Source organism: Chrysemys picta, chromosome 1 (assembly GCF_011386835.1).
Source record: "Chrysemys picta bellii isolate R12L10 chromosome 1, ASM1138683v2, whole genome shotgun sequence".
NCBI classification, from domain to species: Eukaryota; Metazoa; Chordata; order Testudines; family Emydidae; genus Chrysemys; species Chrysemys picta.
Window position 1 is genome coordinate 26,004,269 of NC_088791.1, and position 26,320 is coordinate 26,030,588.

Genomic DNA, 26,320 nt, shown 5'->3' on the forward strand with positions numbered 1-26,320 from the left:
TCAAGGCTCTGGATTTTAAATTTCACATTGTATACATAGTAACACAACACAAAATTAGTCTATTTTAAGTCTGCAAAAAATAATGCTTGTTTTTATTATGCAATTAAGTACTTTTTGTTTATAGACATGACACTATGCTGGACATGAGCCAAAGCCTATAGTGCTAGTCCTCAGTAAAAATGTAAGCAGCTGTGGTCATGTAATTTAAAACCTCTGAAAAGTTTGCTGCAGTGCTTGTACTACTTTAGTATACCATGAGTGCTGGATGCAGCCAGTCATCGAAAGGATTCCTTTCCTCACAGTATGAAAGAGAAATGAAATGCAAACCTGAATGCAACCTGAAAGGTCTAAATAGATGAGCTTGTGACATCCTTTCCCAGATCCCAGGTACTGTAAACCTTTGTCTGTGAATTTTCTGCAGTAAGCTAAACTCAGATATTGTAAATTGGAGAAGCTCCTTTACAAAAGAAGGAGAAAAAACAGTTACTACAACAGTAGGCTACAGAACACAGATGCAATCAGATTCCATAGCTAACATCTTTCTAAAAATTCTGTGAAGGGATGCTAGATTTTAACTGAGATTCTTTCCTTGTTGAAATTTAAAAGAATTTAGTTTTCCTTGTTTCAAGTATTGTAACTTGTTTGGAAATAGTACTATTGTACAGTATATCATATCATCCTTAACTATATTCAAATAAATATTAATTTATGGATAATTTACTTAATTGCAAAAGCACACATTTTTGTAAGAAGTTGGGAGTGAATGTGTATATTTTGGAAGCCAATGGACCTTTGAGGGCAAGGTACAGGATTTACTTTGCCATTGATTTTATAAGCTGTGTCTGTTGGAAATGAAAACCAGAACTCTATCAAAGGATTTTAAAAGCACACAGGGATTAAACATACTGTTAAACCTTCTGTGGTCATGTAATTGTTTCCATTAACATTTTAAAAGCATGCTATTAAAACAAATTTAAAGTGGAAAGAGATACAAAACTAATGCACACACATACCAAAGAATTCAGTCTTCTCTAAATGACGTTTAAATCAGTTATTTTTAGAAAATACTTGATTATTTACACCAAATATTAGATAAAGGAACAGTGGCAAACTATGTACATGGAAAATTGTAAGTGTATTGTATGAATTTGTACTCTCTAAATCGATTCAAGTTTTTATTATGCAAACTTAGGCATATAATATATCCAAGACTCTAAATTATACTGAACTAAATTTCTAACTGAAATAAACAAGTATTGCAATACCATAATTACCAGAAATGAAAGCTTACAGAAAAAAATCAAAACATATAATTAGCATTAGGGCATACTGCTCTGTAAGAGATTTAGATTTAGGGATATACTCAGGCCAGTTTTGCAAGTCAGCAAAAACTAGGCATTTTGAAGGGAGGCAGGAATACCCACTCTGGAAGTGATTACTTAAGGAGTGGTTCACAGCATTGTTATGGGAATTTACTTTACGCTTTTAATGTATATTGAGAAGACATACTGTTAAATCAAACTGGGCAGAAAAAAGGGGGATAGGAAGTTGGAAAGCAACAGGAAAAATGATAATGTAATTGCTCAAAAACATTAAATACATGCTAAAATTAAATTTCATATTAAGAAAAAAGGCAAATAAAACAATCAGAGACAATAGAAAATAAATTCAATGATCTTTTTAAATGGAAGATGTTTCTTTCTATATTTAATAAAGAAATGTAAGCACTGCCAAGTTACTTTCTAGAAGCACAAGCCTTTCTGCATTATATTGGAATAATCTGCATCAGCAAGTAGAGTAGATATGCTCAGCATTGTTGATCAGCTTTTCAGAGGATATACCTCTAGGCATAGTCTCTACGAAACACATTGCAATAAGAGAATGTTTTTGAAGTTTTCTGACAGTTTTGCTTCGATACATCTATAGTGTTGCAACAGAGTCCTGTGGCACCTTTAAGACTAACAGATGTATTCTGACGAAGTGGGTATTCACCCACGAAAGCTTATGCTCCAATACATCTGTTAGTCTTAAAGGTGCCATGGGACTCTCTGTTGCTTTTTACAGAACCAGATTAACACGGCTACCCCTCTGATACTATAGTGTTGGTTGCCCAAGGCAGAATGAGCTCAGACAGGTACAGAGAAAGCTTCTGCTCCATTGTATTGAAGACTGGGAATCAATATCTTCTACTAGCAGGTAGCAGCTCAACACTTCTTGTAGGCACCCTAACTTTCTTTAGATTGCTATGTAACTCTTTCTCTGCCCTCTAGTTTTATGATCTGTGTGTTTCCTGCTTTCTTCTGACAACTTTCTCAGTAACACAAAACTAAATCGCAGATCTTTAACTTAGTGCAGGGATTTACAGTTGCCCGTGTGCTGGATCCCATTTTATGGCTGAATCTGACATGGAACCTAAAATCTTGGCTTTTGTGACTTTGAGTCTATCATTTGGCATCAAGAACTTAAAATAGTGATGTTTTAAAACAATTTGCCAGAATAATCTTCCATAGTTATTCTGGATAGACAGGCTTCATGTATATTGTAAGGTCTGTAACATAACTTAATTGGAGGAGAAATACAAAGCAGAATTCCATCTTGTCACAACATCTGAAATCAGTTGTGTAACTCAGAGGCTGAAATCTCTTGATAGAATGAAAGAGTGGAGGAGGAACATGTGAAATGGCCAAACAGTTTCCAGCTCATTAAGAATACAGTTCCTTTTGATGGTTTTTCCAATAATGGATCCTTGATATGGAGCAGTAAGATGTATGGAAAGCATTGCAAGATGCATATATTTCCATCGCTAAAAGCATTTATGTTAGCTACATTGTCTCAGAGAATTACAAAGAAAGTATCTGTTGTGAGCTGCCACTTTTTGAGCATCCCTAGAAACACTGCTGAAATTTGAGTGCTATCAAAAGCCTCATGTTGTTAATCTCAGAAAGAACTACAGTATTGCTTTACGTCCACATGTCTTCATCAAAAAAGTGTGGCATTTGGCAGTTTTCATTCAGAATTATCATTAGTTACTGACATTTTTCACACATTTTAGGAAAAAACACTGTAAACAAGGCAAGAGAAATCCGTTAATGAAACGCTAGTATTTTATTGACTCGAACAAAGAGGAAATTTTACCTTATTTGTAAATTTTGTTTCTCATATTGGAGACATCCACCAATCTGGTTGACCCACTCCTGGGTAAGTCTTGCCCACACATTAACAGAAGCAGCTGGCTCTAATTTTTTGGTGGTAACAGGAAGCTGGGGTAGCTGGGATAACATAGGCTGGCAGGCACTCCAGAAAAAAATTCCAAATTTAAACATGAAGAAATTGAAACTAGAAGAAGGCAAAAATTATGCCAATACGGAGAAAAAAACATAGGCTTTTCCATAGATGATAGAAAGAATAAAACTGGTGCAGAGATGCAGGGTGGAAGGCTGCCTGAAGCAAGACTAGAATCTGCCACTGATTGGTACATTCCCAAGACATCACTCTACTGCAGGACAAATCCAAAAATCCAAAATATACTTGCAAACAGAGAAAAACACACTCCAGGAATATGTGGAGCTGCTGTGAAAAGTCAAATTTTGTTTTCTCAAGGGGGAGAGAAGTAGTGCACAACTACCATCGACGAAGGAGACAACTCTGTTGGAATAATTCAGCTTTCTTCTACTGCTTCTTTTGATAAGTGGACTGGACCTACCCAGCAGTAGGTCCTCCAGCCCTCCAGTTTGGTGAATGAACACACATCTCCCAAAACAGGAATGGATGTTTATCTATAACTATTACATCACAGTTCACCTGGACAGTGTGAATTCTTTAAAAAGAAGAACAGGAGTACTTGTGCCACCTTAGAGACTAACAAATTTATTAGAGCATAAGCTTTCGTGGACTACAGCCCACTTCTTCGGATGTGGGCTGTAGTCCACGAAAGCTTATGCTCTAATAAATTTGTTAGTCTCTAAGGTGCCACAAGTACTCCTGTTCTTCTTTTTGCGGATACAGACTAACACGGCTGCTACTCTGAAACCTGTGAATTCTTTGCATTTGCTTTCAAACCATCCTTTGGGCAGCACTTTTTTTTTTTTTTTTGTAGTTCTCCAAGAAATATTTGGTTCAGGAAATATGGCTGCTTTAAATACACAATTCTCTGGTTTTTTTGCATATTGTTTTGCCACATCTCAGACAAAGTGCCTTATTTCTGCATGTGCCTGCATGACTATTGTAGACTAACGAGACCCAGAGTAGGCTCAAGAGATCAATGGGAATTTGCACACTTTGCTGGATTCAAGTACAATCTGAAAAAAAACGCCTCTGAACTTCTTTAAACCCACTACTATGCCATAAAGAAAGTCAAAACGGATAGCTTCAAGCAAAGCCATGCCTTACTCACCGTTTTGAGGAAATAAGGGACAAAACAGGAACTTGGTAGAGTGGGCAGGACATATAATCACAATATTGCTTGACTGTCTATCTACTTTTTAAAAAAAGAAGAACAGGAGTACTTGTGGCACCTTAGAGACTAACAAATTTATTAGAGCATAAGCTTTCGTGGACTACAGCCTTGCGGATACAGACTAACACGGCTGTTACTCTGAAACCTACTTTTTAAAAATCACTATCCAACAATTCTGAATACATCTCACTCAATAGATATGCATACAGAACACATCTAAACTAAATATTAGTCCTCTGCCAAATTATAACTATCAACACTAGACAACAATGTTACTGAGGTATCTGAAACTTTACCCCCAAAAAATCTGTACAAAAAAAAATCTCTCCTCGGTGAATAGATAATTATAAAGGAAATGGTAGTCAGTATAATAAACTCACTTATAGTTCCTTCTTCTCTCCAGGAGTCCGTCATACACATTCAGAGCAGATAATCACCCCCTCTTAAATCCAGACACCCAAGACCTTACATCACAGCCATTAACCTTCCTGCTGAAGTGACAGGGCTGCTTTCAGAACCTGTCAATATCATAATCATCCAAAGTGGCCAGTGATATGCTACATGAAGGGCTGAGTGTCTTTTTTCAGGAGGTGTGCTTCTAATGCATTCACATTTGGCCTGGGAGGTGACAGTCCAAGATGAAAGCTTAAGCTTTGTTCTTCTACTTGCCATTGCAGTGTATCACCACTAAGCCACTGAGATGGGTAAAAAACCCCAACCCCACGCGGCATGACAAATTCCTCTTTCATACACTTTCGGCAGCTTTACCAGTTACTAGAATGCAAAGCACAAATAGGATGGTAACTCCTTATACTTCAGCTCAAAACTGCACATTCATGTGCCCTTTGTTTGTGAGTTTTCCTCTCCATCCAAAGAAAGCAAAGGCTTATTGTACTTTATAAACCAGAAAGTTGCTGCTTTTCTGATTAGTGATCTACATAGGGTGACCATATTTCCCTATGCTGAATACGGGATACCTGGTAAAATTACTCATATTCAAGCAAGTTCAACAGAAATTCATCAGAACGATGCAGTACAAATGTTAAAATTAACATCAAGTTGACTGAGCTCCTGTTAAAAAGAAATACTGTGTAGCTGAATTATTTTTATCTTCTTATCTTTAAGGTTTTAGGATTCAGACGGGGAGCGGTGACACACACATACACACACTCCTGTACACCTCTCTCACACAGAGAGACCGACCGACCCGACCATCCCTGCCCGGTGCTCTCTGCCCTCCATCCCTGACTGGGCCCCCAGGATGGACCCACCTCTCCTGGTACCTGGCGCTGCATCTTCCCAAGGCAACACGTAGAGGGGCATGCAGGCTCACATGCCCCCCTCCCCAGATTTCTGTCAGGGTTCACACCAGAATGTGGCTTGCAGCAGCCTTTTGCAGTGTGCAGGAGGGAAGGGATGGGAGCTGCTTCCAGTCGCAGGGGGAAGGGGGGTGTTGAAGGGATGACCTGGCCCATATCTTTGCAGAGCTCATCTCTTCTCCACTACTCCCCAGTGGCTGGAAGCAGCTTGTCCCTTCCTGCCCACACGGTGTCGAAAGGCAGCTATCACCTCCAGGCTGTTGCTGGCCACTGACATAACCCAGCCGCCTCCTGTCCCCCAGCTACAGCGCAGGCAGGAAGGGGTTAAGCTCTAAGGATGCATTGTGCCCAGAGAACCTGACTGCAGGGGCTTCAGCAAACCCGGCCAGAGAGGTGGCTCAGCAGGAGAAGGTGTCTAGGGGACGGAGCAGCCCCACGCTGCCTGGGGGCAGGACCCGGAGGGGGGTGGGCGGTTGAAGAGGGTGCTAAGTCCCTGCCTGGGGAGGGGCTGCTTTGGAGCCTGCAGGGTTGGGATGCAAACTGGCTGGAAATCGCTTCCCCACCACCACAACCCCAGAGCTTAGCTGAGGGGCAGAGAGGCTTCCCCGGGCCAGCGCTGTGCGGGGCTTTGGCACAAGCCGGACTCGGCTCCTCCCGGCCAGCGCCCCAGGCCGAAGGGTCTTGGCCTTTCCTAGGGTGCCGGCCCAGCCAGAGGCAGTGAGGGAAGGAAGAAGCCTGCCACCCAGGTGGAGGGTGAGCTGAGCACTCCGACAAGGAGCTGGTTCTCCGTACAGCGCTGTGAGTGGGACGCGCCCTGCCGGGGGAGATATGAAGGAGCAGTAGGGCTTGGGGGACGGGGTGAAGGGGCAAAGCAGGGAAGGGACAGCGGGAGGGGGAGCACATAAAGAGCCGATGGGTGGGCAGCAGAGGTGACACGTAACCGGCCACTGACTGGCGCCTGCCTGTACACACCAGCCTCCACAGCTCACAACGCGCAGCCAGTGCTGGTTGGAAACGGGATGGGGGGCGGGGCCCTACTGGCTGAGAGCCAGCACACAGCGGGGGCCGTGCTGATGCACCAGCACAGGGAACGGCCAGCCCCACACGCTGCATCTTCACCCCGCCACTAGCCTTGCACATCCACCCTCATTGTCAGCCACTGGACCCCCTCACTCACTGCTGGTGGGCAGGCAGCTGGTGAGCACGGATCCAGTCAGCAGCAGGACCTGCCAGTACTGATGCAGGGGAGACAGAAAATACGGGACAATTTACCCATTTTTAAGAAAAAGCTGGGACACCTGCAGGAGGGCTTAAATACGGCACTGTTCCTTTAAAAACAGGACGTCTGGTCACCCTAGATTTACATAATCATCTCAAACTTGCAAGCTAGTTGCACAATCATGAGCAACTGTGTTGTTTGTCCAAAGGAACTTTGTTTGACTAGCAAACTCACACGTTTCTGTAAAACTTAGCAAGCCCTATAAACTAACCCAGTGTAAATGTTTTACTACACTAAAAGACAAACAAAAGAGAAAAATCCTAAGAACAATATATATGGCATTTTTCAGTTCTTTACAAAATAAAAGGAAACCTGTAAAATCCTCAGAGAAAGTTATATTTTCTTGCAATGATAACTAAAACTCATATTTTCGTAGAGTACATACGACTTTTGTTTCGTACTAATCTAAATGTAGGAGATATTTTTACCTTGATAACAGTCTTAGTGTCCCATTAGTAATATCTGTGTATGACAGATTTAAATAGAGAAGAGCTGGACAACCTTCTGATATAAGTCTCATTGATTCATCCTGAATAATAATAAAAAAATCACTTGTCAAAGTATGTCAAATTAGAATTTGTTTGTATTTTAGTGTATCTAAAGTCTCTTCTATACTGTAGCAGAAAAACTGAATTAATTTCGTAAAAGTATTAAATGCAACAGTACCGAGCAAAAACATTTTCTCTTTAAAATGCTCTAAAGAAAATACTATATTATAATGTTTCCGGAATTATTTTTGTTGATTGTAAACATGACTATTTCTATGCCCCCAATTCAGGAAGGCACCTAAGAACCAAGAAGTCCTAATGAAGTCAATGGGACTATTCACATGCTTAAGTGCTTTGCTGAATCAAGACCTAAGTTAGCAGGTCTATAGACAATAACTTAAGTCAACTCTCTAAAATCCAGGGAGTGTGCTTTATTAACTATTCATACCAGTCCATCAATTATAGAATGCTCACTGTCCACAACATTTCTTTTTAATTTGAGTCAGTTCCTTTCTTTAATATTCTTTGGAAGTGGCACCATCTATCTTTTTCTATGTATCAATATGATCACTACATTAGAATACAGACATACGGAGGCAAATCTTGAAACATTGGTGCAGGGGGCTGTTCCCCAAAAAGTATATGTGAATCCATTAGAGATGCAAAAACCCGCACTTGTGACTGCAAATCAAATAACTGTGTGGAAATCAGTATCTTATATATTTATACATTTTTGCCCAGATCCTCACCTGGTGTAAATTGGCCTAACTCAACTAACTTCAAAGGAGCTATACCAATTCACACCAGCTGAGGAGCTGACCATTTTTGGTTACAAATGTCCATTTCCTTAGTCAAATGCAATGGACATGCTCACTCATATCGTTAGTTCTTACATTGTCATGACAGTCTCCTGCTAGGGATGTTAAAGAGTGTTTTATAACTATTGCAGACACCAGGCTATCAAAATATTGATATTAATTGACATTTAAATCCAACAACAGTAAAAGTGAGAGAAGTCTGTAAAAATCACGTGCTTTTAAAATACATGATTACACCATATAATTTGAAAAATGGTAACAACAACAGTCCAGCCACAGACTGTTCCACTACTGGATTCAATATTAGAGGGCTAGGAATGTTATCAAGTGTAATCAAGCGGTTCAATTAGCTGAATATTCCTTCATTGATCTTATTGTTTTATTATTCTATTTATGTCTCTGCTATTTAGCTCTCTTAAGAAATAGCTGGAATAAAATGAATATTTGCTCTTCCATCTTCCAAAGAAGGGATTGCTTGGAGGCTATGTAGTGTTGATATAATACACACACCTTTCATAGACTCATAGAAGATTAGGGTTGGAAGAGACCTCAGGAGGTCATTTAGTCCAACCCCCTGCTCAAAGCACGGCCAACACCAACTAAATCATCCCAGCCAGGGCTTTATCAAGCCGGGCCTTAAAAACCTCTAAGGATTGAGATTCCACCGCCTCTCTAGGTAACCCATTCCAGTGCTTCACCCCCCTCCTAGTGAAATAGTGTTTCCTAATATGCAACCTAGACCTCCCGCCTGCAACTTGAGACCATTGCTTCTTGTTCTGTCATCTGCCACTACTGAGAACAGCCTAGCTCCATCCTCTTTGGAACCCCCCTTCAGGAGTTGAAGGCTGCTATCAAATCCCCCCTCACTCTTCTCTTCTGCACACTAAATAAGCCCAGTTCCCTCAGCCTCTCCTTGTAAGTCATGTGCCCCAGCCCCCTGATAATTTCCGTTGCCCTCTGCTGGACTCTCTCCAATTTGTCCACATCCCTTCTGTAGTGGGGGACCAAAACAGGACACAATACTCTAGGTGTGGCCTCACCAGTGCCGAATAGAGGAGAATAATCACTTCCCTCAATCTGCTGGCAACGCTCCTACTAATACAGTCCAATATGCTGTTGGCCTTCTTGGCAACAAGGGCACACTGCTGACTCATATCCAACTTCTCGTCCACTGTAATCCCCAGGTCCTTTTCTGCAGAACTGCTGCTTAGCCAGTCAGTCCCCAGTCTGTAGCTGTACATGAGATTCTTCCTTCCTAAATGCAGGACTCTGCACTTGTCTTTGTTGAACCTCATCACATTTCTTTTGGCCCAATCCTCCAATTTGTCTAGGTCACTCTGGACCCTATCCCTACCCTCCAGCGTATCTACCTCTTCCCCCAGCTTAGTGTCATCTGGGAACTTGCTGAGGGTGCAATTCATCCCATCATCCGGATCATTAATAAAGATGTTGAACAAAACCGGCCCCAGGACCCACCCCTGGGGCTCTCCACTTGATACCGGCTGCCAACTAGACATCAAGCCGTTGATCACTACCCGTTGAGCCCGACAATCTAGCCAGCTTTCTATCCACTGTATAGTCCATTCATCCAATCCATACTTCTTTAACTTGCTGAATAATATGTCTCATCATAGAAGGCAATCAGGTTGGTCAGGCATGACTTGCCCTTGGTGAATCCATGTAGACTGTTCCTGATCACCTTCCTCTCCTCCAAGTGCTTCAAAATGGATTCCTTGAGGACCTGCTCCATGATTTTGCCGGGGACTGAAGTGAGGCTGACCGGTCTGTAATTCCCCAGGTTCCCTTTCTTCCCTTTTTTAAATATGGGCACTATATTTGCCTTTTTCCAATTGTCTGGGACCTCCCTGGACGATTGGAGGTCGACTTTTCAGAGATATTGGCCCATGGCTCTGCAATCACATTAGCCAACTACCTCAGCACTCTCGGATGCATTAGATCTGGACCCATGGATTGTGCATGTCCAGCTTTTCTAAATAGTCCTTAACCTGTTCTTTCATCACTGAGGGCTGCTCACCTCCTCCCCATACTGTGTTGTCCAGTGCAGCAGTCTGGGAGCTGACCTTATCTTTGAAGACGGAGGCAAAAAAAGCATTTAGTACTTCAGCTTTTTCCACATCATCTGTCACTATGTTGCCTCCCCCATTCAGTAAGGGTCCCACACTTTCCCTGACCTTCTTCTTGTTGCTAACATACCCATAGAAACCCTTCTTGTTATTCTTCACATCCCTTGCTAACTGCAACTCCAATCGTGCCTTGGCCTTCCTGATTACACCCTTGCATGCTCTAGCAATATTTTTATACTTCTCCCTAGTCATCTGTCTTTCCACTCCCCGCTAGTCATCTGTCATCACCTTTCCACTGGAGGGTTCCAGAAATGTTTAGAAACTTTAAAAGGACACTTCCAACTCCATGCAATAATGGAATAAGAATCTTGGAGAGAGTATCTATTCAGGATTACTTAATTTTGAAGAATATTAACTGTAATTATCTTGTCAATTTAGGCAAAAAAATTACAAAAAATATCCACATGCATTATCCAGTAAATTATTAGAAAGCATAGTTGTGAGTAAATATTTGGATGCTACAAAATGGCTTGGAATTTCTTGCCAACTTTAAACACATAGTAAACCATGAACCTTTCCCATAACTTACATTTAATCCTTGGCATTCAGAGACATTCAAATCTTGCAAATTTTTACATTCACCTAAAATAAAAGATAGACTTAATATTAGAGTTAAAGATTAATGGTTGGAATTTCCTAGATCAGACCAGCAGTCCATCTACCTCAGTGTCCTGTCCCTGACAATGGCCAGTACAAGATGATTCAGTGGAAAGTCCAAGAAACCAGGCAGAAGACAATTATGGAATAACTTACTCATCAGAAAAGTTGTTTTCAGCCCCCTATCACTTAGTGGCTGGTTTATGTCCTGAGGCATGATGATTCATGTCCCATACTACATTAAAAAAATATGTTAAAAGAATGATAAGCTTATAAAGACAAGGACTCAAAAGTTAGGAAATGCCAGAATTAAGGTTGCCCATCCAATCTTAATTCAGCTCTCTTCTCTTGTGTGTATGCATTATGATACAATATTTAACTACACGATTATATACTATGTTTTCCACAGGAAATTGAGAGCACATGGAAATAGTCTCCCTGCTCTCAGAGCCTCAGACCACAGCGGCCCCTGGCAGCCAGAAGGAGCAATTGCAGAGAAAGTCCTCCTCATCCCCTATGCCATGGAATCTTCAGAGAATTTAGCCGCCAAACTCTAACAAATCTCTATTAAGAATGTGTGAACTATGATTTTTTCAGAGGCTTATAATTTGGCCAAAATCAGGTTGATTTTCACAGGAGCAGCAAAAGGCATATTTCTGATACAAAGACAACTCTCCTGCCAAATTTCAAGTCCCTGGTCCAAAGCATGGAGTTGCTAGAGCTTCTCAATTAAATAATTGTAAGATTTTTTTCAACAAGGGCAAATTATGTATTTTTCTTTGTTCTCGTTCTCAGAAACGGCTGATCTGATTCTGATTTTTTAAAAACATAAATAAATAAATTCAGCCTGAGGCAGACACTTGATGTGGGAGATTCAATATGAGATGTTTATATTGATCACAAGAAATATTTTGAAAATCTTTTAAATAATTATTCTCATATAACACATCTGAAAAAGGGGCCGCCAAACATATGCTTTTACCTGCAGTCAAAAATTAATCCAACATTACATCTCTACATTCCTTTCTATGAAAACAATGACTTTAACTAAAGTCTTGGTATACTATCTTACTAAAAGTTCTTTGAAAGAAAAAACACAATGCTGTTAAGAGGGACCTGCCAACTCAAAAGATTCCATCCAGTTAAAATTAGCTCCATGATTGGTAGGCTACAGGAATGTCATGCCACTTCTATGCCTCCCTATATCCCCATCCTAAAACCACAATACACCTCGCCTCTACAGATAGTAGAGGGGAAAACAGAACCTGAACTAAGGTATGCTGATACTTCATATTAGTTGCCATCGTTGGCTACAGAATCTAAGCCTTTTTTTTTTAAATTAAATCTCTAGCCTTTATGGTTGCAAAGAATCTTCTAAATGGGAACTGAGTGTAAACTGATGCAGTGACATCTCCTTGAGTCTGCAGACAGTCTGAAAAAAATATCTCTGAGCAGTGTGAACTGTTCCACTTCATCTAAACGGAGTGTTAACTCGGAAGCCTAATTAAAACAATTAAAATGTCAACATTTGACATACAGGACAAGAAAGAGAAAGCATCATGTCAGGAAGAGCTGCACAATCTATTGAGAATAGTATCTCCTGTTGGTGCCATGACAGAGTGAAGCTTAGCATGTGGGCAGAGCTTAGTACCACTACTGTTTTTCCCCCAGTTCAGTCCTAGGGGACTGGAGGGAAATAGAGTACTTAGATAAATCACATTTCTTAGCTATCTTCCCCCAGATTCTTCTTTTGTCCATTTAGGACTTCCCTGGGATTTGCCAGTATCAGAGACCTTCTGGAGCTTGTGTAGCTCAGTTCCAAATAATAGAGAGCATCCCAGTTGTAATGGCCATGATTAGAACAATCAGTCAGAGTTAGGGTTTCCAATATTGTATTTAAAAATACAGGACAAACTTCAGATGTCCCCAATCTTGACTTGAACCTCTGGGGACAAGTTCCTTTCCCTCCACCCCCATGCTTCCTAGAGTTTCTCTCTCTCCAGCTCTGGATACAGCAGAGAACCCAGGGCCTCAGATGCTGAGCCAGGAGCTGCTGAGATTCCTGTTCAGGTTCTGCTTGGGTGCCAGGAGCTGAGTTGGAGGCTACAATTGCTTGTCTTTGCCTGCTACAGTGCTGTGCACCCTGTTGGGGATGTTGGCAGAGACTCAGCGCACTAGGAGGCTACACCTGGGAGTACTGACCCCCCCTGCCAGATAGAGCCCCTTCCTGATCCTGGCCCTTCAGTACAGGTCCGGGGCACATATCCCCATCCACTTGCCCTGCCAGATGGAGCTTGAGCAGGGAAAGCAGATGGGGCTGCACTCAAGAGCTGAGGAGAGGAACCTGTCCGGGGGGAAGGAGGAGGGAGCAGTACTCATGGGTGCATCTTTCCACTCCCCTCCCAATCCTGGCCCTTGAGCATGGCCCCATCTGCTTTCCCCACGCAGCACTGAAGGGCCAGGGATGAAAGTGGAAAGATGTCCCCATGAGTACTGTCCCACTGCTGTTGAAATATGGGATAAAAAGCGTTCCATACTGATTTAGTATGGGACAGGCAATTTTCTATTTAAATTAGGGAGGTACCTTGTAATATGGGACTGCTGCAGGGCTGGCTCCAGGCACCAGCTTGGGAAGCAGGTGCTTAGGGCGGCCACTCCGGAGAGGGGCGGCAGGTCCAGCTATTCGGCGGGCGGTCCCTCACTCCCGCTCGGAGCAAAGAACCGCTCGCCGAAGTGCCGCCGCAGATCGCGATCGCGGCTTTTTTTTTTTTTTGGCTGCTTGGGGCGACCAAAACCCTGGAGCCGGCCCTGGACTGCTGGCAACCCCATTCAGAGTGAACAACATCTGATTCCCAAAAACTAATACATAAAATGCCTTTTATTTTTCACAGAATGTAATGGACAAAAGCAGTAATTATAATTAGAGCCTTATGTATTTCACAAATGCAAAATAAAGAAATAAAACAAAAATGAACAGTAAATGGACATAAAATGAAACTCAGCCTGCAGCGGCAGCTCCTGCCCCCTGGGGTTGGGCCCAGCTCCCTAATCTAGGTGCTGTGACCTGGCACACGAGGTCACAACGCTTCTCAGCTTTGGCCTGGCCACACCTCCATCATAATGGGAAGGCAGGTTGGTCAAATTTGGAATTGCAGTGCCACTCACTCAAATTTGGCCCAGTTGCCCCCTCTCATCAAGACAGAGGAGCCAAACCTGAGTGTACTGTAACCTCAAGGGCCAGCTGGAGTGGGGAGCCGGGTCTTGCCCTGCAGAACAGGAGCTGCTGTTCCAGTGTGAATATGGGGCTGGCTTACTCTATAGCTTCCCCCGCAGGGTCTCCCACCCTTCAGGGGCAGGACCTTGACTTTCTCATGGAAGAGAGGCTAATGGGGGGAGGGTTGGGGCTCAGTGGGGGAGGAGGATAGGAGAGGTGTCCCTGGGACTAATGGGGGATGGGGTTATGGTGCACAGTGGGGGAGGGAAAATATTTAAGTGATGGGGAGGGGTTTCTGGGGCTTGGGGCGATTGAGGTTCAATGTGAGAGAGAGACTATATAAGGGGACATAGAGAAACCTGGGGATACAGAGGGGGATTGGGGTGGGGGGACTGGTGAAGGAAGTCAGAGGGGTTGGGAAGATCCAGGCTGTTCCATGAGGTTTGTGTCTCTGAGTGGGCATGGAGAAGTGGGAGTTATTTGGAAGCTGTAGTAGTAGGTAAATTTCAAGGGGGGAACCCTAAGGAGCTGTCTGAGGTATTTTGAGGTGGCTAACTGTCGTGGGGGTTGGTGAGTTTCTCAAGGCATAGAATAATGTTAATAAATGATGTTGTATAGATAAACTGGGATTTATACACTGTTTTGATTTATATATGGTCATGTGACATATTTTATTAATATAAATGTAATAAAAAGAAATAAAACAACATTTTATTGGATAAAACAAAACAGAAATTCACAAAAAATGATAAAAAATAAAAAGAATTTCACAGGGCTCTAGTTATAATGTTCATTTTTTAAAGATGTTTATGTGTTTTACTAGAATGTTGATATAAGGAGAGAGCTGGCAGGTGCAGAAATAAAATGGAGAAGCCATTCAGAGGCTTTGCCAACAAAATAATTATATCTAGGAGCAGCATAAATCTTTTTTATTTTAGCAAGAAACAACTAAATTATACTTTTAAAGACAACCTTTTTCATTTTCTATTATAAAACGAAGTTTCAAACTTTAGATTTCTGATCCAAATAAAGAAATATTACAAATAGGTCAGTGATAACGAGACAGCGACTTATTCTATCCTTTAAAGACCGTGCTTTTTGGGTGCATCATCATTAGCAAAAAAGGAGAGTTCTTCACTCGAGTTAACTAGCACAAGGTAAATCTTATTGAAGACAAGACAGTTTGTAGTTCTCACATGAGTTAGCAGGTCAAGGTAAATTACAGGCTTTCCCATAGTCTTCATCTTCACCTGCTAACTCATGTATAAACTACAAACTGCCTTCAATATAATTTCACCTCATGTTAGTTAACTTGAGTTAAGAACACACCTTTTTCCTAGTGAAGACAAGGCCTTTGAAACCACAATGATGGTTTAGTGGTACACAAAACTACCATATAATGGTATGTGTTGAAAACTGGGATTTGTTCAAAGTTCTCAGACCAACAAGGACTCTGCATCCTGCAGAGACATCATGCACAGGCCAAGGGAATCATGCACTGCCCTGCAGCTGACTCATAAACAATACTGAACAGGATCCAGAGGGAGTCACATCCGGCCCTCTTTGGCCAGCAAACAGCTGGAATCATGTAAGAGGAGTAAACGGCAGATAATGAGACTTCAGGGTTTAACAAGTCCCTGCCAAAATAGAATTTTATGACCATATTGTATACTTGGTACACAGCCCTGAGTAGGGACATATAAAGCTGCATCACCCCAAAGGGAACTCCAGGAGGGATTATACCTCCACAGAACACAGGAGGAATGCACATGCTTTACCATCCCTTAAGAATGAGGGCATTCTCCACTCTCCCCAGCTGGCCAGTTCCTCTGGGATGATTTGCACTCTTTGTGTGCTAGGAGGGGAGAGTCCTTGCATGCCCATGATACCAGGGACTGGGACTGTGCTTGATTCTTCTGCAGAGGGCACAATGGGGCAAAGGAATCCTTGTGCCCTTCCCCTGAAACTGTATGTGCACCTAAACGAAAGCCAGCTAGAATCTAGCCCTGTATTTTGACAGCTTGCTAAATTTAATCTAAAGCGAATGAAAGTGGATCATCGAGAGCGTGAAAACATCTAAACAATAAGAAGTGACCTTAATGTCCCTGTCTGAGAAATTTTCAAGTTCTGAGTGAACCTAGTGTGCTGGTTGAACCACTTTGTAATGGTTCATTTTAAGTACCAGTCTCTGTGAAAATGTCTATTTTACACTTTCTAATATTCCACTTTTCTTCCTACACAGGGATTCCACATCCACCAGCTGTACCTCCTCGATTCAGAACAATATTAGCTCCAAACTCATATTTCAAAGGAATACTTTGACTGTTCCAGCTGTCACAGAAAGTAATTGGGGCCAACTGGATGTCAGAATGAAAGTGGTTACTATTATAATACTACTTTTCTTTTGTAAAGCAGCCTACTTTAGGAAGACAAGGAATGGGAGTTTGAGAAACAAAGCAAATAATGGAAGGACAAACAGCTTAAGAAAAGCATCTAGTACTGTTAAGCGTTATGCCCCAGGCCTCCCCTGTGATGTATATACTTATCTTCATGAGAAATACTTAGATTGCCAAGAAAGAAAACTGACTTTTGTGTCTCCTGATTGGCCTGAGGATTTAAGACACATGCTGCTAGCAAGAAATAGGATTCGCAAACTGAAGAATAATATGTTTTCCAAGTATAAAACATTAAAAAGTCTGGATTTACAACAGAATGATATATCAAAAATTGGAAGTGAGGCTTTTTTTGGTTTAAACAAACTTACCACACTCTTACTTCAGCATAACCAGATTAAGATTTTATCAGAGGAAGTTTTTATTTATATGCCCCTTCTAAACTACCTGCGTCTTTATGATAATCCTTGGCATTGCACCTGTGAGATGGAAACTCTTATTACGATGTTGCAGGTTCCAACAAACAGGAACTTGGGAAATTATGCCAAGTGTGTACACCCAATAGAACTGAAAGATCAAAAGCTAAAGCAGATAAAAGCTGAACGTCTATGTACTGAAGAGGAAAGACTGGACACCAAAAATATAGCAGCAGCAAAGCCAAAAGTTGTCAAACCAGAATTTGATTCCTCTCTTTGTCATATTTATGTATTTCCCATGCAAACATTGGATTGCAAAAGAAAAGGTTTGTTTACTTATTTTTAATTCAGTGACAAAGTTTAATGTTCTTGCTCCTTTGCTGTTATATTTCTTCTCTTGTTAAGTAGGTTATGGAAAATCAGTACAGTTCTAGAAATTTTTTGCTTTATTTTTTTTTAAATAGTACTAACAAATTCTTTGTTCTTGTGATTATAAAGAGTGTAATTGCAGTATTTCATCTCCATTTTAGAGCCCAATTCTGCAAAAACTCCTGCATGTATTTAATTTTATTAGCATGAATACTCCAACTGAAATCAATAGGAGTGCTCCCAGTAACAAAGTTAAGCACATACTTAAATTATTGTAGCAGCAGAGCCTAGTTTTGACTGGTTTTACTCCAATAAAGCTACTTTTACATATGCCAATAAATCTATAAACGAAATTATAGTTGATTCAAAGTGACTGCACTGACAGAGGGAAGAGCACAGGAAGCTCTTCCCCCTGTTCCAGTGCACAAGGGTAGCCATAATTTGATAGCAGGGAGCTGCCGGCAGCACTCAGAGGCCCCAGAAAGGGCCCAGCTGAATGGAAAGACATTGTCGTCCCACCCTCTGTGTACCAGGTTTCCTGCATAGTGGAAAGTACCAGCTGTTCTTTTTGAACAGCTGTAGCAAGGGTACTCTCCCTGTTCTTCCTCCCAGTGCCCAGGAGGCATTTCAAAGTCATATGCTTCCAGGTACTGCTACTAGGAAGAGTGGTTCCTCCCTTCCCTAAATTCATCTCAGGGTCTTAGGAGCCATAACTGAACCCTAAGAGTAAATAGTTGCCCATCTGGGAGATGTGGACATATAAGTACAGGTTTGTCTATGCTTTTTATTTCCCATATTTTATCCCATGAGAACTACCAAAGAAAAACTAAAAAAATTTCTGATGAGAACTGTTCTCTGGTTACACCCATTGCAAACTGCATTCAGTTCATGCTTCAACTTTACAAAACATAAAATAAAAACAGTACAAAGATGTGGAAGTAGTCTACTTAGGGAGGATTTTGCCCAATTTTTGCAAATTACAACCTGTAGTGCCTGACCGTTGTACTATGTTAGCTATTTTTATCTCGTAATATGCTTGCCAAACTGCTGTGCTATTTTCTTCCATTTGCCTTACTGTGACTGTACATTTACAAAACTGCTTTTATTGTAAAAAGAATGAGGAGTACTTGTGGCACCAGAAGTGGGTTTTAGCCCACGAAAGTTTATGCCCAAATAAATTTGTTAGTCTCTAAGGTGCCACAAGTACTCCTCGTACTTTCTGCTGATACAGACTAACACAGCTACCACTCTGAAACCTGCTTTTATTGTGTTCCTGTCCCCTACCCTTGATTCCAGGGAGGCTCTGTCTTTGCTACTCTCTGTGTCAGCTAGAAGAAGGATAGACAAGCTCAGAAGTCAGTATGAGGAGACAAGAAATGTACATAAATTAAAGGCTTCAGTCTGTGACCACCTGGTGTACACAATCTGTATGTCATGTGCAGGGCCGGCTCCAGGCACCAGCCTGGCAAGCAGGTGCTTGGGGCGGCCACTCCGGAGAGGGGCGGCACGTCCAGCTATTCGGCGGCAATTCGGCGGACAGTCCCTCACTCCCGCTCGGAGCGAAGGACCTCCCGCTGAATTACCACCGGAGATCGCGATCGCAGCTTTTTTGTTTATTTGTTTGTTTGGCTGCTTGGGGCGGCCAAAACCCTGGAGCCGGCCCTGGTCATGTGAGAAATCTTCTGTCCTCCTACCTCCTTTTCCCCAGTGCTCATTCCTGTTCTTCTTCCTCCTCCCTCCCCCACTCTTTCCCTATAAGGCTACTTCCTCCTTTTGATTTTCCCTATTACCCTTTCCTCCTGGCTTACTTTTATTCATTTCTTACTTGCCCTTGCAGTATAAGATATCACAGGGTCATCACTGTGCCATCATTACCCCTTAAGGCTCCAGTAAACATTACTACTGAACAAAGACAGGCACCTGATATAAATATACAAATATAAGGAATTCAGAGTGAATGTGAATTTCCAGGCTGATACTTTAGGCCACAGCATCCTCTCTGTATAAGTCATGCAGAGGGGAGCAAATTTGATTTGAGCTGATTTTATCTGAGTTGAGTATCTGCTTGAATAGACTCAAAATTCTTAGGAACGGGAGAATACAGGCACCAGGGCAGTGTGACTTCTTCCTTCAAGCTGCCTGAAGCCTCTCAGTATGGTCAACTCTTGGTTGGGGTTTCATGGGCTTTTTTGGCTATTTAAAAATGTGTGTTATTATATCCGCCCCCATAAGGATGTAGTAGAGGTACACGGAGCTGCTACTCCCACATACCCTCTAAGAGGCAACCACAAAGTTCCAGTGGATTTCTACCCAAATGGTTAGTCAAATTCAGGGTCTTGTGGGTTGTTCCAGTTAGGATGAGAAATTGTTAATAGAGTCAGCTATTTCTTTAATGCAGGCTTGTTTATTTATAAAGAATGTACATAGCCCTGCTTCTCTGGACACAGGAGGAACTAAACAACAAGGGTCAGTTTCTTTGCTTAGGGTCCCAAGCCTCTTTAACCAGCACTTGACTCAGAAGCCACCTCTGTAGGCTTCTTTCAGATTCTCACACTGTGCTTGTCTAGGCTCCAGCTGTGTCCTTCTCTGTGTAATGTTTCCTGCTTCTCTTACTTAAACACACACTTATCCCTCTAGTCAGGCAATACCTAGCAAGCCCCTCTGCCCAGTTCATTCAAATTTCTGGGCAGCCTTGCATTTCTCTTTATTTTAATAGCAGACATCTGCCTATGATTTGGGTTTGGAGGCTGCTATTATTTCAGTCACTTTCTTACATTCATCCTAAATGAAAGACAGAAGTTATGGCACAAACCCTAACAAGGTTTAACCCAAACAACTTACAACAGATGGATAGGCTGACTAGCAATGCCAGGAGTGCTCCACACCCCAAAGAAGGCATGAATACATTAAATGAGGGAATGGACAGGTCTCTGCCCCTTAGAAAAGTGCCTTAAGGCCAATGATGGAGGAAACACATGATGGAGGAAGACTTTTTAAAATGTGTATAGGGTTTTTTTTCCTAAACAGCCACTCACCAAATCAGTGATATACTAGATTTGTCAACTTTTTAGAGTATAAAACTGAGATTCCTCCTGGTTGCAGCAACATGTCATCCTATGTGATTTTGCATTATGTTATTGTAAAATAATCACAAGGTTCTTAGCTATCTAAGTATTTAGGTGGCCAGTGTTACCCAAGTCTTTCCTTTAAAAAACAACAAAAAATAAAACAAAACAAAACCCTTTGATGCATCAAGTCTCCAAATAAATTCTGTCTGTGGCTTCACAAGAAAATCAGGAGTCTCCAGACTGAACTGGGAGTGTTTGTTTCTATATGCTGACCTACTAGATTATAAAGGCTCCAGGTAGTGTCTTGCTTATTGTCTTTAGTGTAGGTCATTTCACAAGAGAAGGAGAGGTGATATCACGCATAGACAAATTACTGGTACCTGAAAGGTACTGCCTTCGGGTAGCTTTTCAAACAATAAGAGAAAGGACCTCATTATTTTGCTATACCAAATGGAAATAGGCCTACTTCATTTTTAACATCCCAACACATTTTAGATGCTTTTTGCAATAAACAAATGGCTAGAAAGTCCAGATCCCTCCCTTTCTAACCTCCCTTCTTGCTGTTATATCCTCCTTTCCAAATTTCCCCCTACTCCATGCAAGGCTACTGGCAGGAGCAATATATTACCTTTTATCCTTAATTTTCAGATTTAAAGTTGAAATTTCCCTCACAGGTACTGAGAAAAGACTATATCATTACTTCACCCAAAGATCACAGAAAATAGCAGTCAGAGCAGGATTGACAGAGTCATATAAAAAAGGCATGAGGTTTACTTCAGATTGAATGGGTGCAGGTCACATTTGCAATAAATATGCACAATACTGTTAGGGTTTTGTTTTTGTTTTTCACTCTCTTTATCTCACTGATTTTAAAGTTAGTACAGTTTGAACTCAGAAACAAACTGGTCCAGTGTCAAAGTATGATAAGAAAACATTTTTCCATGTAGATGATCAAATCTGAGTGGAAATTTTGGAGAAATTACAAAATCCACTATAATATGGATCTTAAAATGCTATTAGAAATAATGATACTACAGTATCTCAATGGAACTAGATGAATAAGTCTGATATGATACAGTTCTTCCATTAAACACTCAAAAGCAGTCTCTGGGAAACCATAAGAAGTAAGCTGAACCTCTGGGTTGATAAACCATTAAGAAAAGTAGTGACACGGGGGCAGATCCTTAGCTAGTTATACTGTCAGAGCTCCAAAGTCTATGGAACTCTAACAGTTTACATCTGCTGAGGATCTGTCCCTAGGCATGCACAGTGGCTACTTCTTAAACATCATCATGTCAGCCAAAACAAAATGTTTTTTCCCAAAAAACAGATACAGCTCTTGATAAAAATAGAAGTGCCTGCCAACAAAATTATATATTTTAAAAGTGCATCCACTAGCACTACTCGCTTTCTATGCCTCAAAGGCACATTGCTAAATCTTTTCTTGGGACACATTATTTCCTTCTCACCCTATGTGGTGCATTAGGTGTTAAAGCCATTACTTTGGATCTTCCTTGTACAGCCTCCCCACAGCTTTTGGGGTACCATGTAGCCAGCCTGTGCCCCTTTGAGAGCAGGATTTGAAATTCTACCTGCTGCTTATGTAGGCTATGCAACGGACCTTAAAAGAAGTCAGGGAGTAAGAAGCCTGTCTAAGCAGAATTTAGCTCATTGAAGGAAGGACACTCTAGTGCTTAGGGCACTAGCCCTGGACTTGGTAAATCCAAGCCCAATGTCCTTTTCTGACACAGACTTCCTATGTGACCTTGGGTAAATCACTTAGACTCTTTGTCACTTAGTTCCCAATCTGTAAAACAAGATTAATAGTACTTCCCTACCTCATAGTGGTGTTGTGAGGATAAATATATTAAAGATTGTGAGGTGCTCAGGTAACATAGTAATGGTGAGCCATATATATGGCAAAGATATATATAAAAAACCTAGAAATGCCTCAGTACTTTACATAAGGGTAGTAACTATAGTATTTTCACTGCTGTTAATACTTAGAACACATCAACTTTTGGCAGTGTGAAACAAATGGTACAATACAGTATACTAGGGTCTGATTCTGGAACACTTTCTCACAGTGATGAACACCTACTCACATAAGTAGCTCCATTGGTTTCATTTAGGTGAGGAAGTGCACTACAATCAAGCCCTTAGTTTGTATAGCATTTTTGTAACTGCATTATTCAGCTGTATACAAGTTAAAATAAAAATGTAAAGCATAGGAAGAGATATTACTATGTACTAGCATAAAGAAGAGAAATTATTTCAGATGAAACGTAAAAATAGACAGTCATGTTAGGCTGTTCCAGTCAACAGGAGCTGCATGAGAAATAACTTTCCCATTAACAGTGTGAAAAGACTGAGAATGGACCAAGGGTGGTCAGTGCTAGATGAACAGAAGGAGCAGGAAGGGAAGTAGAAAGATGCAAGATATATGAGGTATTTCTGTGTTTTCCCAGATGCTTAGTAAGTGGGGGGAGGGATAGCTCAGTGGTTTGTGCATTGGCCTGCTAAACCCAGGGTTGTATGCTCAATCCTTGAGGGGGCCATTTAGGGATCTGGGGCAAAAATTTGTCTGGGGTTTCAGTCCTACTTTGAGCAGGGGGTTGGACTATATGACCTCCTGAGGGCTCTTCCAACTCTCATATTCTATGATGCTTTCCAAATTATACTTTTCTGAAAGTTACACCCCTATCTATCTCTAAATGCAAGGAACACAGGTCATCTTTATACCCTGGCACAAATTGCTCTTACAGCGACATGCAAGCGGTAGAAATAATCTACAGATGATATAACATCCATCTTTTCATTTTTCTTTTAAGAGTTAAAGCAAGTTCCAGGTAACATACCTCCAGATATTGTTAAACTCGATTTATCTAACAACAAAATCAAACAACTACGAGCCAAGGAGTTTGAAGATGTTAATGAACTGAAGATATTAAACCTTAGCAGTAATGGAATAGTTTACATAGATCCTGGTAAGAACAACTCTATATATTTATACAAATAGTAAACTGTGTGCTTTATTAATTATTAGCATTGGCTATGTCTTTATCATATATATTCTAAATGAGAAAAATCTAGAAGATCAGAAAACTTAACAGCTTGGATCAAATTCTGCCCTCAGATGCATTGATTTTATAGAGCCAAACTGTGCGGACATGCATATTGGGCAACCCCATTTAAGTCAATGTAGCAAACATGGATTTTGGGGTACTCTTAAATTCAAGCAGAAAAGAAGCAAAAATGGAATTTTTGGGACTGAAGATTAATCAATACCCAAATGTTATGTAATTAAGTACATCTTTAAACACTACTTGCCAAATCTGACAAAATTTGGCTTAATTTTATACGGCTTCTTTTAAATTATAGGAGTCACTATAATATAGAGACTGAAAAGGTTAATGAAATTTGATATTTTTGAGATACTTTGTTATATTACTAGATCTCAAAATAGCTTTGATTTAGTGCAAAATATTGTAGGCTATTTGTGTATATTTTTATATGATGTGTGTATATTAAACAGTCAGAAACAGGAAGGAGACAGAAGTAAGGAACACAAACAAAGGGTAGGCTGCTTTCTGCTGTAGCATTCTGGAAGCTTAGTAACAGTGAACAATAGTGCCATCAATAAAATAAAGTTTAAGAGGTCAAAAATAATACATTGCTAGACTCCTTAAGCTAAGTCCTGTGCTATATAATGACCACAGAGTGGGTTTATTTAAAGGGTGGGTTTTTCTCTGAAATGTGACTCTATAAAAATGGCATTGTTTAATTCCATGTTTATTGTCTCTCATTGGCTCCCTATCAAATATACTCAGTTAATAAGTAGAGTTTGTTTTTTTATAACTAGCAGCCCAGCAAACTTAACCTGGGTGGGAATTAACTGTGAAATTAGATTCTCTCTTTCTCATTATTATTACCAGTAATAGACAGGCCAAATCAGGCATTTACTGATATCTCCGCAACTCTGTTGTCTTGCCTTGCCTACCTACAAAGGTTGTACAGCTTTCTCCGAGCTCTGGTCAAGTGAAAAAAGTGGTACAACTCCCCCTAGTGTGGACATAGTTATACCAGTATACAAGTGTTTTGCTTATTCCCATATGAAAAGGGGCATAAATTATACCAGCATAAAGCACCTTTATACCAGTACAACTGTGTTCACATTAGGCATACATACCAGTATAGCTATTTCAGCCCAAAAAATATCATACCCCTAACCAAAATAGTTATACCAAAACAAAATCTGTGTACAGACCAGTCTTCATTTCACTTGGGCAGCCCGTTGCCAGTATAATTAAAGCTGTACAACCCTGTGTGTAGTCAAGGCCTGAGTACAATTTGAAGACAGTGGAGTTGCAGAGATGTCAATGACTTTCCGATTTGGCCTGCAAAACCTATATTACTGGCAATAATGGGTGTGGCACCGATATAACTGATTATTGGAACAATTCTCTCATGATGCACAATTAGATTCCAGCTCACCGGCTCTTTGTTGTGTTATCTCCATTGTGCTAACAGGAGTAAACAAGCAGAGAAAATTTATATTTCTCAGTAAATTGAGAGCCAGCTACTCTAAATACACCAGATCTGTTGTGAAGGTTTACATGCCACTTCTCAGAGTAGATCCACACTTTTATGTTTCAATTTACAAGAAGCCTTCATTGTAGCCTTTTAATAAAAAATATAAACTAGTGATTTTTGACCAATGTATATAAGCATACTGTTTAATCCATATTAATATGAGAATGTTTTCCCTGTTACAAGCATATTTTTCTATTTTATTCTATCAATTCTACATTTCAATAACTTTTTTTTTAATTGACCAGCTGCTTTTTCAGGACTCATTAACTTAGAGGAGCTTGATTTATCAAACAACACACTGCAGAATTTTGAATATGGAGTATTAGAAGACCTCTACTTTTTGAAAATATTATGGCTGAGAGAGAACCCTTGGAGATGTGATTACAACATTCATTACCTTTTCTACTGGTTAGAGCATCACTACAGTGTTCACTACACTGGCCTAGAATGCGAAACGCCTGAGGAATACAAAGGGTGGTATGTTGGAAAATATGTCCGAAGTTATTATGAGGAGTGCCCAAAAGACAAGCTGCCAGTTTATCCAGAAACATTTGAGCAGGACAAAGAAGATGAGGAATGGGAAAGACACAAAGAACAATCAGTTCAAACAGTAAAGAAGCATGGTGTAATTGTCACTGTAATAGATTAATTTGGGAATTTTTTTATTACTAGATTCAAATTTTTCATATTTTATGTCAGAAAAAAATCCTGTTTACATTTTTGTTACTAGTGTTGTTTGTCCATAAAGAAATATCTGCCTACATAATTTTTTTAATTGAAGTTACTAACGACATGACGGTATTAGTTATACATCATCTTTAAAAATTTTTTTACTGTTTCTGACCATTTGTTTTTGGTCACCCTTGCTATGTGTTTGGGTAACAATTTGAACCTACAAAATATAAATGGATCGATATAGATATAGATCTATAGTGGAAACATGTCATCTTATGTACAGCAAGGCATGATCCTGCAGTTTGCTCTGCATGGGCAGACCTTGCATTTTCATGGAACTCAATGTGGGACTGGGCCCAAAGCTCCTCTGTGTTGAATGTATTGCAATTTCTTTATATTTATTGGCTCCTTGAATTGTTCCCAGGAAAAGTTCTGTACATTTTATGTAGCAGTTCTCTTGTGTGTTATATTTATACCAAATAATGAAATTG

At 40.7% G+C, this 26,320-nt stretch overlaps 2 protein-coding genes across 6 annotated transcripts in view; one reads left to right on the forward strand and one right to left on the reverse strand.

Moving 5' to 3' along the window:
* Positions 1-26,320, reverse strand: part of FBXL13 (F-box and leucine rich repeat protein 13) — a 164,117-nt gene that overhangs the window by 68,634 nt on the left and 69,163 nt on the right. For all 5 annotated transcript variants that reach the window (XM_042859369.2, XM_005305811.4, XM_065557102.1 and 2 more), the window contains 3 exons: positions 11,034-11,086; positions 7,483-7,583; positions 328-457 (listed from right to left, as the gene is read on the reverse strand). In XM_042859369.2, coding sequence (XP_042715303.2) covers positions 328-457; positions 7,483-7,583; positions 11,034-11,086 — 284 coding nt within the window. The remainder of the gene's footprint in view (positions 1-327; positions 458-7,482; positions 7,584-11,033; positions 11,087-26,320) is intronic.
* LRRC17 (leucine rich repeat containing 17) lies at positions 235-25,979 on the forward strand. Its single transcript, XM_005305790.5, has 4 exons — positions 235-387; positions 16,558-17,450; positions 23,393-23,548; positions 25,400-25,979. The coding sequence occupies exons 2-4, from the start codon at positions 16,685-16,687 to the stop codon at positions 25,801-25,803; spliced, it is 1,326 nt and encodes a 441-aa protein (XP_005305847.1). The 5' UTR covers positions 235-387; positions 16,558-16,684; the 3' UTR covers positions 25,804-25,979.